Source organism: Loxodonta africana, chromosome 3, assembly GCF_030014295.1.
Source record: "Loxodonta africana isolate mLoxAfr1 chromosome 3, mLoxAfr1.hap2, whole genome shotgun sequence".
In the NCBI taxonomy this organism is placed as follows: domain Eukaryota; kingdom Metazoa; phylum Chordata; class Mammalia; order Proboscidea; family Elephantidae; genus Loxodonta; species Loxodonta africana.
Genome location: NC_087344.1, coordinates 88,217,936 through 88,242,271, shown reverse-complemented (window position 1 = coordinate 88,242,271; position 24,336 = coordinate 88,217,936). Strand labels below are relative to the sequence as shown.

Here is a 24,336-nt window from a genome sequence, read left to right as displayed (position 1 = left end):
TGCAAAACCTGAGCGCTAAACTTTTCATGAATATTTGTGAGGGAATGGAGGGAGGAAAGTGAAAAAGATGAGAGAGAAGGAGAGCAGGAAAGAAAGAACTTAGTTGATTCAGGAAGTTTTCTCACAACAGATGCCACATTCTGTGCCAGAGATCCCTGTATTGAATGGCCTTTCATGTCTGCAACAGTCTGTTTTAAAACAGAGCTGTTTACTTAGGATGCTTTTATTATAAACTATATTCATGCTCAAAAGGCTTCCAGCCATGGTAGCTTTTAGAAGATCCCTTTGCTATGTGTACATAGTGTCATAACATGTCATTCCTGCCCAGTCATTTTCATTGACCAGATGGGGCCACTTTGTGGATGAACTGTATCTTTTTTCTCCTTAATTTTTACGCAGACAATAAGTATGTTGTGCCTGAAAAGACATTTATTCAACAAGTTTTTATTAAACATCCCCAAAAGGCTAGGCAGTATATGAAAGAAACACTTGGAATACAGACCTATGTAATATAGACAAGGTCTCTGCCTTTGTGGAGCTTATAGTCTCATAGAGGGGTCCCACATTAAATAAATAATTATATAAAAACTAATTAATTACAATTGTGATGAATGCTTTAAAGGACAAGTACAGAATGTTACAAGCAAAACCCAGAGTAGTCTAGGGAGGAGGAGTCAGAAAAGTAAGGTCAAATTAAAGTTTAAAATATCTTAAGTGTTTTCCAATTTGAAATATAGAAAAGTAAGACCACTCTCACAGTTTGTTGATAATATTCTAGTGCCATCTAAATTTCAGTAGATTAACTTTTCTATGAGTACTGGTGGAGCAGTGGTTAAAGTGATGGACTGCTAACCAAAAGGTCGGTGCTTTAAAACCACAGTGGCTCTGTGGGAGAAAGTTGTGGCAGCCCACTCCCATAGAGATTTATAGCCTTGGAAACCCTACTGGGCCACTGTGAATCAGAATTTACTTGACAACAGTAAGTGTGGTTTAGACCTGTCCATAGGGGAAAATATTAAACTGTGCAGGAAACATCAAAAGAAGATGGAAGGAGTACACTGAGTCACTATACCAAAAAGATTTGGTCGACACTCAGCCATTTCGGGAGGTAGCCTATGATCAGGAACCGATGGTACTGAAGGAAGAGATCCAAGCTGCACTGAAGGTATTGGTGACAAACAGGGGTCCAGTAACTGATGGAACACCAATTGAGATGTTTCAACAAGCAGGTTAATCTTAGAAAACTCAGGGAAAAAGAAGGGAATAATTATGAAGTTGAGCTAAGTGCCAGGTGCTTTGCTAGACAGCTTGTATGATACTGCATTTAATCTTCACAATAACCCTATAAGCCAAATATTGCTTCCATTTTCTAGTTGAAGAAATTGAGGCCTATAGAGGTTAAATAACTTGCCCAAGGTCTTAGGTGGTAGAGCTAGAATTCACTCTTTTTTTCACTATATACCACGCTGTTCATCTTCTTGTGTGCTTGTTTATATCCTATACAATTTAAGTTTCTTATTTAATTATAATAAATTAACACAAGATATGACAGGGAATTATTATTGTTTGTTTTAAAAAACAGTAATATGGTAAAATGCATTGACTCTTCTTCATTCTTTTAAGGATGAACGTGAAGCCAGAGAAAATGTGAAAAGAGAGCAAGATGAAGCCTATCGTCTTTCACTTGAGGCTGACAGAGCAAAAGTAGGTTTGATCAGGGGCCATCTGGGATAAGGTGCTTAATCCCAAATAGTCTTCATTATTAAAGTGCCAGCCCCTTTTATCACTCTGATCCCTAAGAATACTGGGTTTGCAATGGAGAAAGCTAGATTCAATTATCATGGCTCTTAAAGCATGGTTCATTTTGACAAAGTTTGTCAAGAGTCATGAAAAATGAAAACCAAAAAAAAAAAAAACAAAGAATCTAGTATCTATCCTGTATGTTTTTTAATTGCTGTATGGTAAAAAAAAAAAAAAAAAAGAATTCAGAAATTTTTAGTTTTTTATTTTAATTTAAATTTTTAGGTGATTCTGATGTTCAGTAACAGTTAAAAATGACTGATTTATTTACCGTATTTTTATACAAATAACACGCATGTTATGCTTTTTTGCTTTTTTTTTTTTACGTTAGTATGCTTACGAAAATACTTTGGGGGAAAGAGCACGATTGGCAAAAAAACTTATAACGTGCATTATTTCCATAAAAATACGGTAAAACTTAATGAGGAGCTGCTTCTGTACCAGGCATTGAAGAAGGAGGGGAAAGTGAACAAGCCGGAGTTTCTGCCCCCAAAAAAGGTAGAGTAGATTAAGTCAAGAACACAGATAGCTGTAATATAATGCAGTGATTCTAAGTACCATAAACAAAGCACTGAGTTCTGTGAGAGTTCAGTAGACAGAAGTTTCAGTGGATTTTTTTTTTTTTTTTTTTGCTTTCATGGAGACCCATGAAGTAGAAATGTGTTTGGGAAAGTTTCATAGATGAGATGGTATATGTGAACTGTACAGAGAAAGAGGGGTGGAGGGAAGAGAAAATAATGTATGCTAGGGGCAAGGCACTGCTCAGGGTAGGACATGATAGAGGCTGATGTGAATAAAGCTTGAGATCTGGGTGCAGGAGAGGTCGCAGAAAAGGCCAGAAATGAAGACCAGAGAAAGGTCATGAAGGATTTTGAATGCCATGTGCTACCCAGAACCATCAAAGCTGTTTGAATAGAAACCCAACATGATCAAAGAACAATGCTTTGTTCTCGCTTTCATTTCCATTCTTGTTTCAGAGAGAGATACGTCCATCACCAAAATGTAGCTCCAGCCCATGCTAGAAATGAGCTCTTTGAATGTAACTGGCTCCCTTTATTTTATCAACAGAGAGAAGCTCATGAGAGAGAGATGGCTGAACAGTTTCGTTTGGAGCAGATTCGTAAAGAGCAAGAAGAGGAACGTGAGGTGGGCATAATTTTTAGAAAAACTATTCAAAAGCTGGGTTGTATTTCTACTGCATTTGATATCGAGACTGTTAGTATTTCTTGCAACTTACTTCTTCCCGCTTTTCCCTGATTTATTTAGTATGAAAGACTTAAGCTTTCCTTAAAAGGATCAGTTCTAATCTGTTGTATGGAATTCCTTAGAAAACTTGACCTTACTAAATGCAAGGTTTTCTATTCTTTTCAATTCCTTTCCCCTTTTATTGCCTGACAAATACGTCCCGTCCTTTCTGGGTATTGTCTCACCCCAAGAATTTAAAAACTGTATTTTCTGCTCCTGTGATGGTTAATTTTATGTGTCAACTTATCTGTGCTGTAGTACACAGTTATTTAATCAAATACTGATCTAGATGTTGGTGTGAAGGTATTTTGTAGATGTGGTTGACATCCACAGTCAGTTAACTAAGTAAAGGAGACTACCTTTGATGGTGTGGATGCGCCACATACAATCAGTTGAAGGCCTTAAGAGCAAAAATTGAGGTTTCCCAGAGAAGAAGAAATGCTGCCTCAATACTGCAGTGTCTGTTTCTAGTCTGCTGGCCTGCCCTACGTATTTCACACTGCCAGACTGCAGAGTTGCATGAGCCAATTCCTTAAAATAAATCATAGACAAATATACATACATACATACTTATATTTCCATCCTATTGGTTCTTTCTCTCTGGCGAACCCTGACTGATACAGCATCTAGCTATAGGAAATCTGTTTAGCTTGCTTTTTTTTTCCCCTGTGTTCATGTCATGCCCATACCAATATAATTTTTCATTCACTCATTTTGCAAACATTTTTAGAGTACTTACTATGTGCCTAAATCCGTTAGGGGCTAAGGATGCCTACATGCGTAGGAATTCATAGTCTTTTAAAAATAGGATTTCAATACTATATGTAAAAGTTATTCTAGAGGTTTGCCTAAGGTGCAAAGAGACAAAGAAAAAGGATACTGCCCTTTTAAAACTTTTTCCAAAGGACTCTCAGAACTTTTTTCTAGACATGGGGTTAATGGCAAGATTCACTTATAAAAAAGAGGAATCCATCTAATAAGTAATAGAAACTCCTAGAGAGCCCTTACTTGGGCTGAGTAAAACTCCGTCAGTCATCATTCTTTCACTTATTCAACAAATTTATTTTGAAGAAGACACTGTGCTGAGCATTCCAAGGGAAACAAAGGATAACAAAATGTTTTCTGCCTACAAGAAGAGATTACACCTGGTAGGGAAGATACAACTTGTATACAAGTACCAGCCAATCAAGGAAGAATGTGCTAAATGGCATATGAGAAGTAAAAGCAAAATGCTTAGGAAGTTCAGAAGCAAAAGATTTTTTACAGCTTCGAGAATCAGACAATACTATGGAAAAAGTGATATTTGAGCCAGGTCTTAAAAGATGGATAAAATTTCACTGTTTGGAAATCAAAGTTTATTCATGTTCAAACACTTATTGAATGCCTATCCTTTTAGGTATTTCAAGAAATGTAATTTAAAAACTAAGGACTCTTGCACTTTTGTGTTGTCTTTCACATGGTCTCTCTTAATATATCTTCAACCATACTGGCTGGCTAAATGTCAAAGGTACACAATTAACTGCATGTTTTGGATCCAGAGCATGGTAGCGTGTGTAATTTCTTCTGATTATTTACTTAATTTACCCTGAGGTAAAACTCTCTCTGTTTTTCAAATGTAGACAATAGCGTGTCCTCTCACGAAGACCCCGTCAACACCCTTTATCATAACTCAGTGTACATTTTCCAGTTGTAAACATGTGGGAGGGCTCAGATGAGGGAGGAACAAAAGTCAAATTTTTCAAATAGCCATTAACTGCACTTATTCCTTGATATGATTCTGTAATAAATGAGTTTGGTAATATTGCATACTCTGTCTCTCCTTTTGGAGAGTTAAAATTAAAGAGTCTCATAAATTCCACCATTAGCAAACTGTTTTTCTTAATTCAGTGTTACCCAAATTTATTTGACTTTTTTTTTTTCGTGGAGCACCAATTAACATATTTCAGCACACTAGTGTATCACAGACCACCCTTTGGGCAAAGCTGGTATTATGTAACCTCTAAAGAAACTGACACCCAGAGAGATTATACAGTTTGCCTGTGGTCACCAAACTGGTTGGACACACAATCTAAACCACAAGCCAGGTCACCTGAGTTTTCACAGTAACAGTGCCTCCCTTCTAACTGGAAATCCTAACCTATGTGATTACATTGATAAACAAGAGTGGTTTTATTATTTTGATTATCTCCTTTATTTCAGATCTTTTCAGAAAATGAAGTATTGAATAGTCAAATCGCCTTGGTTACAGGGAAATTCCTTAATGATTGGCCTTATTTTGCTGTGTGGTAATTGTTTGAGTGAAATAAATAAAATCTAGGATGGCATACTGATCTGCTCCTTGGTAATGATAAGGAGAATGGCAGTGTGATTTTTCTGAAGGAAAAATAGAGAAATAATGACAAAGATCTTCCCCATTTTATTAATTTTTATATTTCTAGTTTTTTTTAATTTGTTCAGCATGCAGACTGAATAAGTAAGGTGAAAGGATACAATGCCTGCCACGTGCTTTTTGTAATTTTGAACCATGCAGTATCCCCTTGTTCTGTTGGATCAACTGTCTCTTGATCCATATACAGGTTCCACGTGAGCACAAATAAGTGTTCTATAATGCTCATTCTCTGTAATGTTATCCGTAATTTGTTACAAGCTACACAGGCAAATGCTTTCAAGTAGTCAATAAGACACAGGTAAACATCCTTCTGGTAATCTCTGCTCTCAGCCAAGACCCATCTGACATTAGCAATAATAGCCCTCATTTCTACATCCTCTTCTGAATCCAGCTTGAACTTCTGGCAGTTCCCTGTTGATGTACAGCTACAGTTGTTACTGAATTATCTTTAGCAAAATTTTGCTAACGTGTGATATCATTGATATTGTTTAGTAATTTCTTCATTCCATTAGATCACCTTTCTTTTGAATGGGCTTGAATATGGATCTCTTCCAGTCCTTTGGCCAAGTAGCTGTCTTCCAAATTTCTTGACAGAGACGAGTAAGTGTTCCAGCATTGCCTCTGTTTCTTGAAGCATCTCAGTTGGTATTCCATCAATTCCTGGAGCCTCATTTTTCGTCAGTGCGTTTGGTGCAGCTTGAACTTCTTCCTTCACTGCCAGCAGTTCTTGATCACATGCTGCCTCCTGAAATGTTTGAACATCAACCAATTCTTTTTGGTACAAAGACTCCATGTATTCCTTTCATCTTCTTTTGATGCTTCATGCTTCATTCAATTTTTTACTCATAGAATCCTTCAGTATTGCAGCTCAAGCCTTGAACTTTCTTTTCAGTTCTTTTAGCTTAAGAAATGCCAGTCGTGTTTGATCAGCCCATCGTACTGTGGTGGCTTGCATGTTGCTATGATCCTGGAAGCTATGCCACCAGTATTTCATATACCAGTGGGGTCACTCATGGTGAACAGGCTCCAGCAGAGCTTCCAGACTAAATCAGACTAGAAAGAAAGGCCTGGCAATCTACTTCTGAAATTTAGCCAGTGAAACCCTATGGATCACAATAGAATATTGCTTAATATAAGCTGAAAGATGAATCATCTAGGTTGGAAGGCACTAGGGAAGAGCTGCATTCTCAAAGTAGAGTCAACCTTAGTGATGCGGATAGAGTAAAGCCTTTGAGACCTTCATTTGCTGATGTGGCACAGCTAACATTAGTAATTGGAACATGGAATGTATGAACTATGAGTCAAGGAAAATTGGAAGTCGCCAAAAATGAAATGGGACAATTGAAGACTGATTTCCTAGGCATTCCAAAAAAAAAAAAAAACCAAACCCACTGCCGTCGAGTTGATTTTGACTCATAGTGACCCTGTAGGACAGAGTAGAACTGCCCCATAGAGTTTCCAAGGAGCACCTGGAGGATTTGAACTGCTGACCTCTTGGTTAGCAGTTGTAGCACTTAACCACTACGCCACCAGGGTTTCCATCCTAGGCATTAGCAAACGTAAATGGCCTGGTATTTGCTATTTTGATTCCAACAACTATACGATTGTTCCGAGTGTTCAGAGCAGACCCAAGCCCCCTGGATACCACAGGTAAGAATAATGAAATAGAACTGTTGCTCTATTTGTTGGTTTTCAGCACTGAGGCGATAATTAAGAAGGATGACCAGAGGCATTTGTATTGTGCCACCAGAGTGGAAATTCTTGGACCAGCCAAGACAGACTAGAGGGAAAGCATTTGCCAAGAATATTTTCATGAATCAAGAATGGAAGTTGGAGCTTTCAAAGATGATCAGGAACGGTGCCAGCTGGTGATGCGGTAGTGTTTTTCCCATGACCCACTGGGCAGCCCCCAGGAAACCAAAGTCTGTGAGTCCCAGAGTCTTTGGGGATGACAAATTGAAGAGAAATGGTTTTACATCACCAGCAAAGAATATTTCAAGAGCTATCCTGAAGGATAATGCTGTCAATGATAGGTTAATATCCACATGTGTACAAAGAAGACCAGTTAATATGACTATTATTCAAATTTATGCATCAACCACAGATGCCAAAGATGAAGAAGTGAAGTTTTTATGACCTGCTGCAGTCTGAAATTGATTGAGCATGCAATCAAGACGCATTGATAATTACCGTTGATTGGAATGCAAAAGCTGGAAATGAAGAAGATCAGTAGTTGGAAACTACTACAGCCGTGGTAACAGAAACAATACCAGAGATCACATGATAGAATTCTGCAAAACCAATGAATTTTTCCATCAGATATACTTTTTTCAACAACATAATTAATTAACTGTAAACATGAGCCTTGCTGGATAGGCTACACAAAAATCAATTGATTTACATCTGTGGAAGAGACAGTGGAGAAATACAATATCATCAGTCAAGTCAAAGTCAGGGTCCAACTGCAGAACAGACCATCATTTGCTCGTATGCAAGTTCAACTTGAAGCTGAAGAAGATCAGAGTGAGTCCATGAGGGCCGAAATACAACCTCAAATACATCTCACCCGAGTTTAGAGACCATCTCAAGAATAGATTTGATACACTGAACACTAATGACCGAAAACCAGAAGTAGGATGGGAAGACATCGAGGACTCATACATGCAGGAAGTGAAAGATTATTGAAAAGACCAAAATGGATATCAGAGGAGACTGAAACTTGCTCTGAAGCACTGAGTGGCTAAAGCAAACAGAAGAAATGATGAAGTAAAAGGCTGAACAGATTTCAAAGGGTGACTGGAGAAGACAGAGTATTATGATGAAATATGCAGAGACCTGGAGTTTGAAAACCAAAAGGGGAGAGTAGATTAATACAAAATGCGGGACAAGATACTATATATTACAAAGGTCACTAAAATAGTTTTTTTTTTTAGTTGCTGTCAAGTCAGTTACAATTCATGGCGACCATATGTATAACAGAACAAAACATTGCCCAGTCCTCATCATCTTCACAGTCTTAGGTATTTGAGGATGGTGAAGGACCAGCCCAAAGTGCTAAAGATATTTGGAGGAAGGAGATGATTTCTAACCAGGAGGGTGCCAAGAAAGACATGAAGGCAGCCTTTGAGGATTGTTTAAACTTTGATGGTTAAAGGTGGAGTAGAAAAGTATTTTGGTTGGTTGGTTGGGTTGGTTGGTTGGTTGGGTTGGTTGGCTGGTTGGTTGGTTGGCTGGTTGCATGGGTGGGTGGATGGGTGGATGCATAAGGAAGGGAAAAGAAGGGTATGGACTGGGCAGTTGTGAGCAAAGGAAAAAAGGCGCAGGGGTTGTTCAGGGAGCGGTAAATGGACAAATTTAGAACATAGTCGAATAGTTAGAGCTAGGACTAAAAGGGACATATTTTATAGAATCATGAGTGGGAGAAAATGAGCACAAAACTTATCCTTTTCCTATTGGCTCCCTCAGACTGAAAAGCAAAAAGGTTGTTTGTGTTTGTTTGTTTTGCTTATCTACCTAAAATTGTTTTTTACATTTAAACCTTGGTGTCTTCTCAAGTAGAAAACTTTAAATAATATTAAAGGCTATTATGATGGAGAATGGAAGAGCATGGAATTAGAAGACTTGGCACTTTCCCTTCAGTCTTCTGACTTGGTCTTCATAATCATCCTGCAAGATGGGAAAGGGAGATATTATCATTACCATTTTACAGATGAAGAAACTAATATCACAGCAGGATTAAAATGCCTACTTTAAAATTCTTACCTTATATTTGTCTATTGAAAGCAGAACCAGAGCTCCTATTCTGTCTTCTTTCTACTTACTGCCCCATACTGGAAGAATGAAGGTGACATCATGAATAGGTTGTTATTAAAATAAATCTGCTCTTTATAATTTTTTAATAGTTTATTTTCTAGATCAGTTTTAGGTTTTTAGAAAAATTGTACAGAAAATACAGTTTTCCCGTTTACTCCCTCCCATCCTGCACATTGTTTCTCTTAGTAACATCTTGTATTCCTGTGGTACATTTGTTACAGCTCAGGAACCAATATTGATATATTATTATTAACTAAAGTTCATAGTTCACATTAGAGTTCACTCAGTGTTATATAGTACTGTGGGTTTTGACAAATGCTTAATGTCATGTGTCTACCATTGCAATATCATACAGAATAGTTTCACTACCCTCAGAATGCACCTGTTTATCCCTTCCACCTTCCCCTGGGCCCCTGGCAACCACTGATTTTTTTTTTTTTTTTAACTTTTATTGAGCTTCAAGTGAACGTTTACAAATCAAGTCAGTCTGTCACATATAAGTTTACATACATCTTACTCCGTCCTCCCACTTGCTCTCCCCCTAATGAGTCAGCCTTCCAGTCTCTCCTTTCGTGACAATTTTGCCAGCTTCCCACTCTCTCTATCCTCCCATCCCCCCTCCAGACATGAGATGCCAACACAATCTCAAGTGTCCACCTGATATAATTAGCTCACTCTTCATCAGCATCTCTCTCCCACCCACTGTCCAGTTCCTTTCATGTCTGATGACTTGTCTTCAGGGATGGTTCCTGCCCTGTGCCAACAGAAGGTCTGGGGACCCTGGCCGCCAGGATTTCTCTAGTCTCAGTCAGACCATTAAGTATGGCCTTTTTATGAGAATTTGGGGTCTGCATCCCACTGATCTCCTGCTCCCTCAGGGGTTCTCTGTTGTGCTCCCTGTCAGGGCGGTCATCGATTGTGGCCGAGCACCAACTAGTGCAACCACTGATATTTTCACTGTCTCTACAGATTTGCTTTTTCCAGAATGTCATGTAATTAGAATCCTACATATAATTTGGTTTTAATCTTATATGAATTGCTTTGTGACATGGGCAGATAACCACTACACTGGGCCCTAATGATAATCATCCCTGTCATTGTCATAATTATTATCTATTAATTGAACAATTAATATGTGCATGCTTAGCACTTTACAGAACCATCGTGTTGAATCCCTACAACAACTCAATAAGGTAGGTGCCAATGTGTAAATAGATCTTATATGTAATTAGGAAACATATACCCACAATTTTTTAGATAGTTCTAGTTTGAAGTGTTCTGCTACTGTCCTCAGAAAACATTAAAATAGGTTAGAAATTCCGGCTTCATGGTATCCAAGTCACAACCTACAGACCATTCCTCATATCCAGAAGCAGCACAGAAATCATACATCCGAATTTTTCGTTTAGAAAATATCATTTCCCTTGATTTACTTTATCTAGCAGTGAGGATATATTTGGTACTAAGCTATTCATACTCTCTAAATGGGTGATTGGATGCCAGGAGCAGAGAATAGCTGCAGAACTGAGTCAGACCTTATAGGATTCATTCTACTCCTTCAGTGATCTCATCCAATGTTGTGACTTTAAGAACCATCTATACATATTGGACTCCCAAATTTGTATCTACAGCTCCTCCCTTTCCCTGAACTCCAGACTTGTACATCTGTTAGGTCATTATTTCCATTTAGATGTCTAATGGGCATCGCAAACGTAACATTTCTAAAACTGAACAACTGACCTGTTCCTTCTACAGTCTTTCCTGTCTTAATAAATGGAAAATGCTTCAAGTTGTTTGGGCCAAAACCTTGGAATCATCCTTGACTTCTCTCTTTCACGTACATATTTAATCAGCAAATCCTATTGTCTCTACCATCCAAATATATCCAAAACTCAAATGTTTCTTACCAACTCCACCATTACCATACTCATCCAAGCCAACATTATCTGTTACCTGGATTACTTCAGTAACCTCCCAGCTCGAATCCATGCCTCCGTATTTGCCCTCCCTATTTTTTTTTTTTATAGTCTTTTGGGGAAACCCAGGTGGCGTAGTAGTTAAGTGCTACGGCTGCTAACCAAGAGGTCAGCAGTTCGAATCCGCCAGGCACTCCTTGGGGACTCTATCGGGTGGTTTTACTCTGTCCTATAGGGTCGCTATGGGTCGGAACTGACTCAGCGGCAGTGGGTTTGGTTTGGTTTTTTATAGTCGTTTGGAGTCCTGGTGGCACAGTGGTTAAGCATTCGCCTGCTAACCAAAAGGTCAGCAGTCTGAATCCACCGGCTCCCATTCGAAACCTTATGAGGCACTTCTGTTCTGTCCTGCAGAGTGGCTATGAGTCAGAATCAACTTGACAGCAACAGGTTTGGGTTTTTTGATACAGTCTTTTAGTAAATCCTTTTTAAAACAATTGTAATACCAGTGTCACTTCAAAAACTGCAGAGACTTCCTATCTCAAAGTAAAGGCCAAAAATCATTACAGTGATTTTTGTTCACACAAAAATCTGTACATAAATGTTTATAATATCTTTATATGTAGTTACCAAGTGTCTTCAACTAGAAGGGATAATCAAACTGTAGTATACCTACACAATCAGAATCTCTGGAGGAATTTTTTTAGAACTTGACAAACTGACTCAAAAATTTATATGAGAAGGCAGTAGAACTGAAAAAGCCAAAACAGTTTTGATAAAGAACAAAAGTTTGGAGGACTCACAGTACCAGAGTTCAAGACAGTATAGTACTGGAAAAAGGATAGACCCCATAGATCAATGGAACAGAATAAAAAGAGTCCATAAACAGACCCACACATATATGGTCAATTGATGATTGACAGTGATGCAGAGGTAATTCAATGGAGAAAAGATAATCTTTTCAACAAATAATGCTACAATTTGCATACCTATATGGGAAGAAAAAAAAACCTTCAATCTATAACTCACATCATATGCAAAAATTAACTCAAAATGGAGTTAAATGTAAAACCTAAAACTGTTGAGTTCCTAGAAGAAAATCTTCCTGACCTTGGGTTAGGCAAAGACTTCTTAGTTCTGACACTAAAAGCAAAATCCATAAAAGAACAAATTTCTAAATTGAACTTTATCTAACTTAAAAACTTCCACTCTTCAGAAGACACTGTTAAGGAGTTGAAAAGACAAGCTACAGACTGGGAGAAAATCATATAGCTCATGTCCAGAATACATACAGAACTCTCAAAACTCAATAATAAGAAAATAAATAAACCAAGTTAAAAAATGGGCAAAATTTTTTAATAGACAGGGCAAATAAGCACATGAAAAAAATGCTCTCTGTTATTAGTTATTAGGAAAAAGCAATTTAAAACCACAATAGACACCATTACACACCTGTCAGAATGGCTTTTTAAAAGAAAAACTGACAATACCAAGTACTGGCAAGGATGAGGAACAACTGGAACTCTTATATATTAATAATGGGAATCCTAAATAGTACATCCATTTTGGAAAATAGTTTGGTATTTACTTATAAAAATAAATATATTCTTACCATGTGACCCAACAATCATACTTCTGCATATTTACACAAGTGAAATAAAAATATATGTTCACATAAAAATGTGTACATAGATGTTTATAGTGGATTTATTTGTAGTTGCCAAGGGTCCCTCAACTGGAGAAGGGATAGTCAAACTGTAGTATACCCATACAATGGAATACCACTCAGTTTTAAAAAGAAATGAACTACTGATGCATTCAACTACGTGGATGAATCTCAAATGCATTATACTAAGTGAAAGAAGCCATTTGTATGACATTTATGATTACATTTACATAACATTCTGGAAAGGCCAAAACTAGGGACAGAAAGTAGGTCAGAGGTTACCAGGAGCCAAGGGTAGAGGAATAGGGAAATTTGGAAGAGGCGATAGAACTGTTCTATATCTTGGTAGGTAATCATGGTTATGCTATTGTATTCATTTGTCAAAACTCACAAAACTATACATTCTAAAGGGTGGATGTTACTGTATGTAAATCATAGTTTTTTAAAATCGGAAAAGGCCGTGTATGATCTAATCACACCTATCCTTTGTTTTCTCTCCGCCTTCAACACCTACCCTTCTCCCCTTGCTCTGTTTGCTCTAGCCATGTTGGTTGCCTTGGCATTTACTGTCACTTCTGCCTATGATACTTCAGCCAAATCCACGTGTTTATATGGCTCTCTCTCTCCTTTGCTTACTGACGTCTACCTGGCCACCCTATTTAAAATTGCACCCCTCTCTCCCTTCTACCAGCACCCTTTATTTTCCTCCATAGCACTTACTACTATGTGAAAAACAATGTATTTTCCTATGTGTGTATTTGTTCTCTTTCTCTCCACCCTACTAGAATGTAGGCTGTATAGGCAAGGATCTTTATCTATTTTGTTCACTCTATTTTCCTATCATCTAGAATAATACCTGGCACATAAAAGGTACTCAGTAAGAATTCATGGAATAAATTAACGAATGTTAGCTTTAGCCTGTTTAGCACAATGCTTCAACCAGCTATAAACTGGTTTTGGTAGATACTCACGAAAGCTTAGAGGACAGTGTGTGTATGCATGTATTTGCCATATTTTTATGCAAATTACGTGCGCCTTCTATGTTTGCCAACTGCCCCCTTCCCCCCATGAGGTATTTTCATAGTCATGCTATGCTGATTTTTTTACACCAACATGTAAAAAAAATTGGCAATAGTGGTGCTTGTGAAAATACCTCACGTTGGCAAACAAACGTAGAAGGTGCACGTTGTGTAAAAATACAGTATGTATGAGTGTATATGTGTGTGTGTGTAAATTAAGCCAGTCTTTGATTCTTCTCATAAGAGATTGGTGTAAATGTCCTTTAAAAGAAAGCATATTTTCTTTTGTCTTTTTAAGAAATGTAATTGTGTAGAAACAGTTTTTTCTGGGTATCTTATATGAAAAATCAACCATTGAAAACCCTACTCTGCAAAGTCTTAAAAAGTCCAGTCTTACTGGACCAGTTGACACTAGAGGACTCCCTGAGACTATTGCCCTGAGATACTCAAATGGAAACCTAATTTGCTGTGTAAATTTTCACTGAAAACACAATAAAATATTATTTAAAAATAAAGAAAGAAAACCCTACTCTGACACACATGGAGTCGCTATGAATTAGAATCTGCTTGTCAGCAACTGATTTGGTTTGGGTTTCACTTCAAAAAATGTCCCCATTTTCCATCCCTCAGATGTAAATGCTTTGAATATCTAGATTTTTTTTTTTTTTTTAGCAAAAAAAAAGTTGAAGATCAGTCCATATTTCCAATTTATACCAGGTTTCTTTGTTTTATTACAAACGTAAAATAATGCAAATAAAATACTATATTTGTTTAGCAAACCAAATTGAAGTTTAACAATGATGTTTACTATGACTGCCATTGGAGCATGGATGTCCTTTATGCCATTATTTTACAACAGCGTTTGCTTATACAAGGCCTTTGTTTTTAGTCAATATATTTGAAACTGAGCTACTGATGTATTTTTGTTCTCTTTGGCCAGTAAAACTGTTAGGTATTCATATACCAAGGTGCGGACTTACCTAACATCACGTCATTGTTTTCTACATTGGTCCGCTGGTGTGGGATAGCTGAGGTCTGTTTTCATTCTAGAGGAAGCCCTGGAGACTGGGTACATTGAGGAACAGACATTGTCTGCACAATAAATGGGGTAATAAGCTACTGTTGTTTATTCTTCTGTAATATAATTGGTAGAGTTCAGACAATAATGTAGCATCTGTTGTTATACTGTGCGGGGAAATGTCAAAATAGAACACAAGCAGACAGGTGGATTTAAAGGGAGAACAGGAGGAGAAATCAGGAAATAGCACATTAAATTCTGATTTAAAGTAGGTACAAAGCGAAGAATCTTGATAACACCAACAACTGTCATCTGCTAAACACAGGGTTAGGTACAGCATGAAGTTCAAAGCTAGACATTAAGTGTATATCATGTGTCAGTACTTGCTAAGTGTTTTATAAACATTACTGTATTTTATACAAGAACTTTGTGAAGAAGATATTACTGGCCCTATTTCTTATACAAGGAAACTGAAGTGGGCCAGGATTTGAACCTACATCTGTCATATTCCAAAGCCTATGTTCCTAACCATAATATCACATTTAATTTAAAGTTTTTTGAAGCTACCATATTAGAAGTCAGAATAGTAGTTAACTTTGAGGAGAGGTAGTTTCCAGCAAAGGGGTAGAAGGACTTCTGAGATGCTTCATCAGGGGGCAAGTTATATAGGTATGTTCACTTTCTGAAAATTTATCAAAGTGTATACATAAGATCTGTACACTTTATGTTTATGCTATACTTTAATAAAAACCTAGAAACAATTACAAAATACATACTTTGAGGGAAAAAAGATAAAGCTTTATATAACACATTCAAGCGTAAAAAGATTAAAAATATATCAACCCAATAAAAAATATATATATACTTATATAAAATATAAACTTATATTAAAAAACTTATATAAAATATATATACTTATATAAAAATGAACATAGAAAAATTAATGATATAAACAATCCAAAATGATAGCAGTGACTATTTCCTTGTGGTAGGTATACAGATTAATTTTAATGTTTTTCTTATCATTTAATTATTTTTGCAGTGAATATATATTGCTTTTATAATCAGGAAAAATGTTTTTTACTCTCAAAGATATGATTTTAAAGAGCCATTAGTGTTAGAGAGAAATAGTGAAATGATCCCATTAATAATAGTCTAGAAAATGTATATAATTAATCCACAGAGGTAGTTAACTCCTACAAGAAAGTCTTATGGGGTTGCCTTTAAGGGACACGTGTGGAAAATTAATCTGAACAGTTGGTGCTGGAGGAAGTCAGAACTCAGAGAAAGCAGAGTCAGGATGGTCAGTTCTTGCTTACTAGAAGTAGAGACCTTGAGATTCAGATTTTTTTTAGCATTTATTGAGCACTTATTATGTGCTTATCACCATACTAAGCACTTTCACACAGTTTATTTCAGGTAACTTGTTAGTTTCTTCATTCCAAATGCATATTGAGAATCCACTCTGAGCTATGTACTATACTTGGAGTAAGAAGTAAGACATGGTCCCATAACCTGATGATGTTTGCAGGCTAGTGGGAGAGCCGGACATTAAACAAACAACTGTGGTACAGTACGGTGAATGCTATAATAGACATACTACAACAGGAACTTAATTTTGATATGTATGTTTTCATCCATTCACTGGGTTATTAAAATATATGACAGTGTTACTAAAATAGTTTAATATTTGGAAATACACAACTGGAGCACATTGTATTTCTCACTCATCATTTCTGGACCTCAATATCCCCATGTAAAAACTGAGAGTGTTTCCAGATCTGATATTCTGTGTAGACCTTCTCTTCATTATAACAAAAGCAGCCACTAACTGAAGCCTATTATGTGTCAGATGCCACACTGGAAACTTTACATATGTCATGTATATAATCCCCATCTTTGTAATCCCCTAAGAGGTAGGTGGTATTATCCAGTGCTCCCAGAAGGAAGATGACCATCAGAGTCATAGAATAGCTTTGTCTATACACAGCAGACATTTTGAGATTTTTTTTTAATACTTCAGTATTAGAACCAACCAGATTCTCCTGAATGACACAGAAATTAACCAATTCATTTTCTCTACTAGTATTTGAGCAAACTTTTATTTTTAAACAAATAACACATGCATAATTCAAAAGTCAAAAATTTAAAAAGATGTATTCAGAAAATGGTCACTGCCACCTCTTCCACCCTCTTTCCCTCACCCTGTAGAAGTGACCATTTTTATTTGTTTCTTTTTGTCTGTATAAGTTTATTGATAAGTTGGAGGTTTTTTGTTTGTTTTGGTGTTTTTCTAGTTTCTAACTCATTCGTTTATGCTTTTAGCTTTATTAATTATTTTCTTCTTAGCTTTCTTTCCATTTGATTTATTGGTTTTTTTCCCTTAGCTTTTTGAGTCCAATTCTAAATTCACTTATTTTTAATGATAAAAGAATTTTAAGGCTTTGAATGATTTCCTCTGAGCACTGCTTTAGATGTACCCCATAGATTCTGATATGAAATGTTTCATTAATCATTGTCTTCTAAATAGTCTACTGTTTTGATTTATATTCCCCCTTTAGCTCAAAAGTGGTTTGATAGAGTTTATGTTTTTCCCGCAATTGGAAGAGTGACACTAATTTTGAGAATTGCTGTGGAGGTTTTAGGGAATTTAAGTCCCAGTTTCTCACATTCACATTGATTATAATAGTTGTATATTAATTGGGAAAAAAAAAATTTTTTTTTAATTTTCTATTGATGACAAATTTGAAACACGGAAATATTAAAGTAGCCAGAAACAGAATGTGACTGGGCAGCAGGGCATGCTAATACTAAGCTGACTTATCTAAAGAACTTCTCAGGGTGCCTGGGACAAAAAACATCTTAGTGAATCTCTGCCATAGATTCCAATGTGGGCAATGACCTCAGACAGCTTCCAACCTCCTTCCAATGGAGTATCGTGAATGTGAAGCAATTTAATACTGTAGATTGAGAACTGGGAAACCTGGATTTGAGCCCGACTCTAGCCTAGCAGTTTACCTCACTTGTTTGAGTTTGTATTCTCATCTATAAAATGAAGGGTATGGTCCTTTCTCTAGGTCTAGAAATCTATCATTCTGAGACTTGACTATTTCTATAGCAAGTTAATGGCAGGGCTGGAAATGGGACCCAGGTTCCTTCCTCCAGTAAACCTGATATTTCAGTTTCTTTCCAGTCCATTTCGATGCTAATTATTATCCAGTATTCTACAAACTCTTTCATAATTTCTACTTGGGAAATGTATGTTTTCTCAAATATATATTTATGTATTTTTTTTATATGTATAGATGTGTTAGTATCTTTTGTGAATGGTTCTAGTAGCCTTAATTCATACAATAGAAAGGAAGCAATTGGGTATTTGATACTTATTTCCTCAATCACAAATATCTAAGCCCTTCAGTAAAATGATTAAATTACCTTTATTTTCTATGTGGCTACCTATCGATTTAATATTTGTGTCATCAGGGTGGGATTTGTTTTAATTAATTGTCTATCGGGCTAATATTAAGAAATGAAAAACACATGATTCTATTGCCTAAGCATTCGGTTTGGTTAATAATTGGGGCAGTGACATTTTGATGAGTTCATAGAAATAAGCAGCTTTTTTTTGAGCCTGTCCCTCCCCCATCCTCCTCGGCCCTACCCATTCTACAGTTTAACACCTGGTTTTTGCTCTTCTTAGGCTATCCGGCTCTCCTTAGAGCAGGCCCTGCCCCCAGAGCCAAAGGAAGAAAATGCTGAGCCCGTGAGCAAACTGCGAATCCGGACCCCCAGTGGCGAGTTCCTGGAGCGGCGTTTCCTGGCCAGCAGTAAGCTCCAGATTGTCTTCGATTTTGTAGCCTCCAAAGGATTTCCATGGGACGAGTTCAAGTTACTGAGCACCTTTCCTAGGAGAGATGTAAGTTCCCATGCCCCTTCTCCCAAAAGGGAAATATCCCATCATTAAGTAGTCCCAAAAAAAGTCCCTTGATGCAGACTATGACAAGGCAGCACACCCAGGAACGCTTCTTTGTTCTGCACACCACTCTCTCCTCAGCCTTTAGAGAAGTTATGGCTTCCCAAGCCAGAAGACATATGCCCAGTAGTCTATGTAAGAAATTAGGTATTAGGTCTTTCTTCCTTCCTAGCTGTTTCCCCTGTGTAAATATTCAGAGAGGCTTTCCCAAGATCTCATCTCTGTATACCTCACTTGGGAACTGCATGCGGCTCAATCAAGGTCAATCCCTACTCTTCAAAGGTGATTTAGGAATGATTTTAGATTCACCAAGAGCAAGTCATGCTAAACCAAGAGTATTTTTTCATCTGGTAGGCTTACTACCCTGGCAAGTCAGGAAGGGTGACCCATATTCACTGTATATCTGTATCTCAGCATGGCGTTTGATAGTCTCTCATTGTCTTGGCAAAGTACAGGGATACAGATCCACAGTTTGGTAGATTCATTGCTGAGTAAATAGTGTGTCCAGGAAGTGTTGATTAAGAGATTGCTGTATCCTTGGAAAGAACCTGTTGTTGTACCATCAAGTCAGTTCTGACTCATTACAACCCTATATGACAAAGTAGAACTGCTCCCATAGGTTTTCCTAGGCTGTAATCTTTACAGGAGCAGATCGCCAGGTCATTTCTCCTTTCAAGTGGCTTGTGGGTTAGCAGCCTAGCTTTTAACCTTTGCACCACCAAGGATCCTTGGAGAGAACCTAGAGGCTCTATATTTAATCCTTTACTACTCACCATACGTATCAGCAACTTAAATGAAGGCTTTATCAGACTTATGGATTGTGAAAAGTAGGATTCAAGAAAACCTTAAACTGCTAAAACCATAGAAAAAAATGAACCTGCAGATATTATACAGGAATAGAAAGAGAGAGAGAGATTCATACATTAGACTTAGAAAAATCAACTTCTCGGATTTAGGATGGAAAGACCGTGCTTAGCAGAGGTATGGTTGAATTAAGCTGAATTTTTTTTTACATTAGTAATGTGCTGTGGCTGCCAACAACAAAGCTGGCTGCATTTTTTAGTTGTATAATCATAATAAGAGAATAACTTAATCATTATATTCAACTCTGCACTAAAATAAACTCTCTTTGAAAGAGTCTTTAGACTCCCTGCTGAAACAGGAACCCGGAAGAAACAGAGCCTGTCTAGAGTAGGGCTGGTAAGAAGATGAGGGAACTAGAAATCATGTCATTTGAGGAACTTTTCCTCTAAAAAAGGAAAGGCCATGGGAGACATGATTGTTGTCTTTAGCTCCTTGAAGGCCTGCTATGTAAAAGAGGATCTGACTCTGTGAAGCTCTAGGGACAGAACTAGGACCAATGAGTTGAAAGTTGTAGGAGGCAAATTTCAGCCTCATGTAACAGTTTTCTAAAAAGGGGAATACCTTGTATTGTGAGATAGTGATTTTTCCCATCATTAGAGGTAACCAAGCACCACTGAATGAGCACTTTTCAGCAATAATTGATACACAGAGAAAGGGGAGAAGATGATGGAGGTTGGGGAAGGAGAGGGATTCATTCTTGGCATTCCTGCTTTATATGGAATGAAGTTTAAACTGACTTACCTTTAAGATACATAATAAATCTCAAGATTCTGTGGTTCTACTGTGATCTAGTAGCAGGATTTCTAGTAACCTAGATTAGTAATCTAACACACCAATACCAAAGATTTGGTTAAGGCTGTCTTAGTCCCTTATATTGACTGTCAGATTTGCAGAATAGAGCCAGAAACCAGTGATGTATTTTAGGTCCACCACCAGCCACAAATCCTCTCTGAGTAGGATGAGGATCCTGCCGCTTTTGTCTAAGCCTAGGGGACCGTGGACCCCAGGTGCTGGCCGTTGGCCCCTCTCTTACTGGCTCCACCTACAGCTGTAAGCTCTTCCCCTTTATTCATATATAAAATGCACAAACATGCAAAAGGGGAAACGTATTCATGTGCTGTATGGACTACACATTCAGGTAGGAAACTACCTTAAATCTGACACCAAATTTGAGCTCTTAATATCTTGAACATTTAGAAATCAAGGGGCTCAAAATCAGCCTGGTTCTGATACTTTATGTTCTATGACGAACATCTCACCTTGGGGAACTTACAAAAATTAGAAGCTACATTAGTCCCCCCACAACCCTGGGTTTGATGTCACTCCCCTTCTCTAGACCTGTAAAATGGAAGTACCAAAAGAGATCTAAAGATCTTCCTGGCTTTTAAAATTAAACTTTATTTTATTTCAAATTAGTTTTTAAACTTAATTACTAAAGTGGGTTTTATGATCAGTATTAATGACCTTTCCCACAGGGTAAAAATGTGGACTGTGGAAAGTTGCTGCTAAAAAGAAGCAGGGGCACTGTGAAGTGAAATGCAGAGGGTTCTTGGGCTGCTATAGCCTGCCTAGCTCTGCTCTAGCCAAACCCTAGGTTCAGGCCCTTCAGCACAGACTGTATTAAATGTCAGTGTGGGTTAACCTTGAATAGAGGGTCAGTCACTTAGTCTTTGAGAAAACTTACTCATGATTTAGATCATTCATCCTGTTTTACAATGTTGAAGAAAACTATTTAGTCTGATTAACAGTCTCTTCTCCCAATGACCCTTTCACACCTGACTCCATTTTTATCTTCGCCTGTATCCCAAGACCAGTTTATACCAAGTTTGTTTCAGTTCCCCAGAGAAAAAGTCAAACCGCAGGGGTTTGCTCCTATAAGAGGAATCAAGAGCACCCCAATACCCACCATAGGTCCATTTTATAGTTCTTGGCCAACCTAGAGTTATCTGCCATGGAGTAATTTTTCTAAAGTCCTACTCCAGTCATTCCTCCCGGCTTGAAAACTCTTCAGTAGCTCCTAAAAGACTCATCACCTTGGAGTCAGTTTCCACCCGTGGTGACCCCACTTGTGTCAGACTGGAACTGCACTCCTAAGGGTTTTCAGTGACCGTCATCTTACTGGAGCAGATCACCAGGACTTTCTTCTGCTGCTGAGCAGATTAGAACTGCCAACCTTTCGGTTAGTAGCCAAGCATAAACTGGCTGTGCCATCTAGGGACGTTAGTAGTTTCCTACTGCCCTAGAATAAGGACAGACCCCTTAACATGCTTCTAAAACTCTTTACAAACTGATCCATGCTTGCTTATCCAGCCTTGTATCCTGACTCTCATCACTTATTGCCATCACCTGCAAGTGTGAACTCCCGCCTCATGAGATTGCTTACTATTCACTAAAGTTACAAAAGCCTCTCCTGCCTCTGTGCTTTTGTACACTCCGTTCTCTTGTCCTTGAATATTCACCCTCACCACTTTACCAGGCCTGTTAGAGCTTATTATTTTAATGCCCAGCTCAAATGTCATCCTTTCTGTGAAGCCCTCCCTGTTCTCCCAAGCAGTTGTTCCTCCCACCCATGTACCCATTACAGATTGTACATTCCTCTGTCTTAGCACTTCTCCTATTGTTCTATAACTGTTTACAGGCACTCTCTGTATTGTGTTCATGCCCCTCTCCCCTGCAGTTCCCAGCATGGTGCCTCCCATATAAGCATTCAGTAACTTGGTGAATGTTAATGACCTCAGACTCCCCTAAATCTCTGGTTCCAGAGTGAACTAGAGGGGCTGTTCCAAATGAGAACAGATGTCCTAGGCCCACCCAGATTCCAGACCTAAACCCAGAAAGCCCACCCAGGACTCATTAGGCTGACTAGAGCCAGAGGTGGGGTGAGATTTAATGGCCCTTCATCCCTTTCTGAATGCTCTTTCAAGTTGAATGACTAGTGTTTTTGCAAGGCTATTCTGTAACAGCCATCTGTGTCTGCAAGGATTAGGATCTAATTTGTAAAAGTCATCTTAAATTACAGCCAAACTAAAGACTGTTAAAAAGCACATCTTAAGACCTTGCCTGTTTAATAACAAATAACATAAGATTTAACTCTAGGAGTCTTATTGTGTCCTCCTTTCCTCCACAAAGCAGAGACTGGCTTCTCAACAGAGGCCATGTTAAACATTCTTCTCCCTCACCCCTCACCAACTCCCACCAACCAAAACAATACTCCATGTTAAGATTTCTCAACTGTCCAGCTGTTTACTAAATGTCCACTGTGTATACTTCACTGAACTGAACACTGTGGGATAACCAAGATAGCACCAGACATAGGCCCTGCCCAGAAAAGCTAAGGATTGAGTTGCTGGGAGCATTGGGCTATTTGTGTGTTTCTGTTTTTGTTTTTGTTTTTCAGTTTGCTAATAGCAGTTATCAGGAGAAGGAGTAGTATTTATTTACAGAGCTTTGGTCATTAAGCTCAACCTCTTGGACATGTTAGAGCCATATGAACATCAGTGGCCAATTTGCTTTACTTGGGTATTGCCCTGGCAGTAAGGTAGGTGAGTCGTAAAAGCTGAGGAATAACACTGACCACACTACTACTCACTGCACGTAGAAGTCAAAGTGAGGGGCTGCTGCCAGTCCCCCACTTCCCCTCTGAACCTACAGCACCGAGTGCCATTTGGTATGAAGCTATCAATATCCCCAGCCTTCCTCTTCTGTACCACTTTCTCATCTTTCTCTTCTCTCCTCCTCCTCTTCCCACTCCCCCTTCTTTCCAATCCTACTTTATCCCTTTTATCCTTTCCCCTTTCTTTCTATTCTTCCTTCCTCCTTATTTCTTTATCCCACAACTCTTCCCCTTCGCACCTCCTATTTTCCCTTTTTTGCCTACTCTTATCCACATCACTTAGAGAAGCTCCACTTGCAACTGGAGAAATGAGGTTCTTTCTATTTAGAAAAATATGAATAGTGGAGGACATTAGGAAAGGAGGATGGAGATGGCAGGGGAACACTAGACTGGTGTCCTGTGTACCTTTACCTGATATAATCACAGCCCTGTTTTTACCCCAAGAATGTTCCTTCCTCCAGATCTGTAGATGTGACCCCCCAAAACAGAAAATCATGCATTCAGGAATAAAAACTATTCAGATATTTTATATTCTAAAGTAAAGTAATTAATGTGTCTTTCCTCCCCGCCCCACCCTGCCCACTTTCTGGTTTTTTCCCTCCATAGCTGTAAACTCTTATAAATTTTTTCTTTCTCTCTCTAATACTTAAAGGAACAGGAGAGTGAGTATAAACCAGCTCCTAGCAGGGTTTTCTACAGAGTAGGCCTTCAGTAAAAGTTTGTTTAAATTAACTGGAGAAAAAAATCTTACAAAATTAGAGTATAATTTGTTTCTCTCACTAATCCACTTTTATTACACTAAGCACCAAGCTAAGAGCTGGAAATAAGTGCTAAAAAACAACAATATAGTTCTCACCCTTATAGGACATACAGTCTGTATTCAGAAGCTACTGCTGGAAAATGTTTGACTTCATCAATAACACAAGGATATCCTATTTCCCACCATAAGGAAACACAAGCAGTTTCTTTTGTATTTCATTCATGTATTAGTTCTTTTATACAGCAGAACATTTGCTGAGCAAC

The 24,336-nt window shown here is 38.0% G+C and overlaps 1 protein-coding gene across 3 annotated transcripts in view; it reads left to right on the top strand.

The window, feature by feature from the left end:
• FAF1 (Fas associated factor 1) overlaps positions 1 to 24,336 on the top strand; it is a 620,612-nt gene that overhangs the window by 533,964 nt on the left and 62,312 nt on the right. For all 3 annotated transcript variants that reach the window (XR_010321387.1, XR_010321388.1, XM_010591294.3), the window contains exons 16-18: positions 1,624 to 1,704; positions 2,869 to 2,946; positions 18,564 to 18,779. Coding sequence is in view for 1 of the 3 variants with exons in the window: in XM_010591294.3 (XP_010589596.1) it covers positions 1,624 to 1,704; positions 2,869 to 2,946; positions 18,564 to 18,779 (375 nt within the window). In the remaining 2 variants the exon portion in view is untranslated. The remainder of the gene's footprint in view (positions 1 to 1,623; positions 1,705 to 2,868; positions 2,947 to 18,563; positions 18,780 to 24,336) is intronic.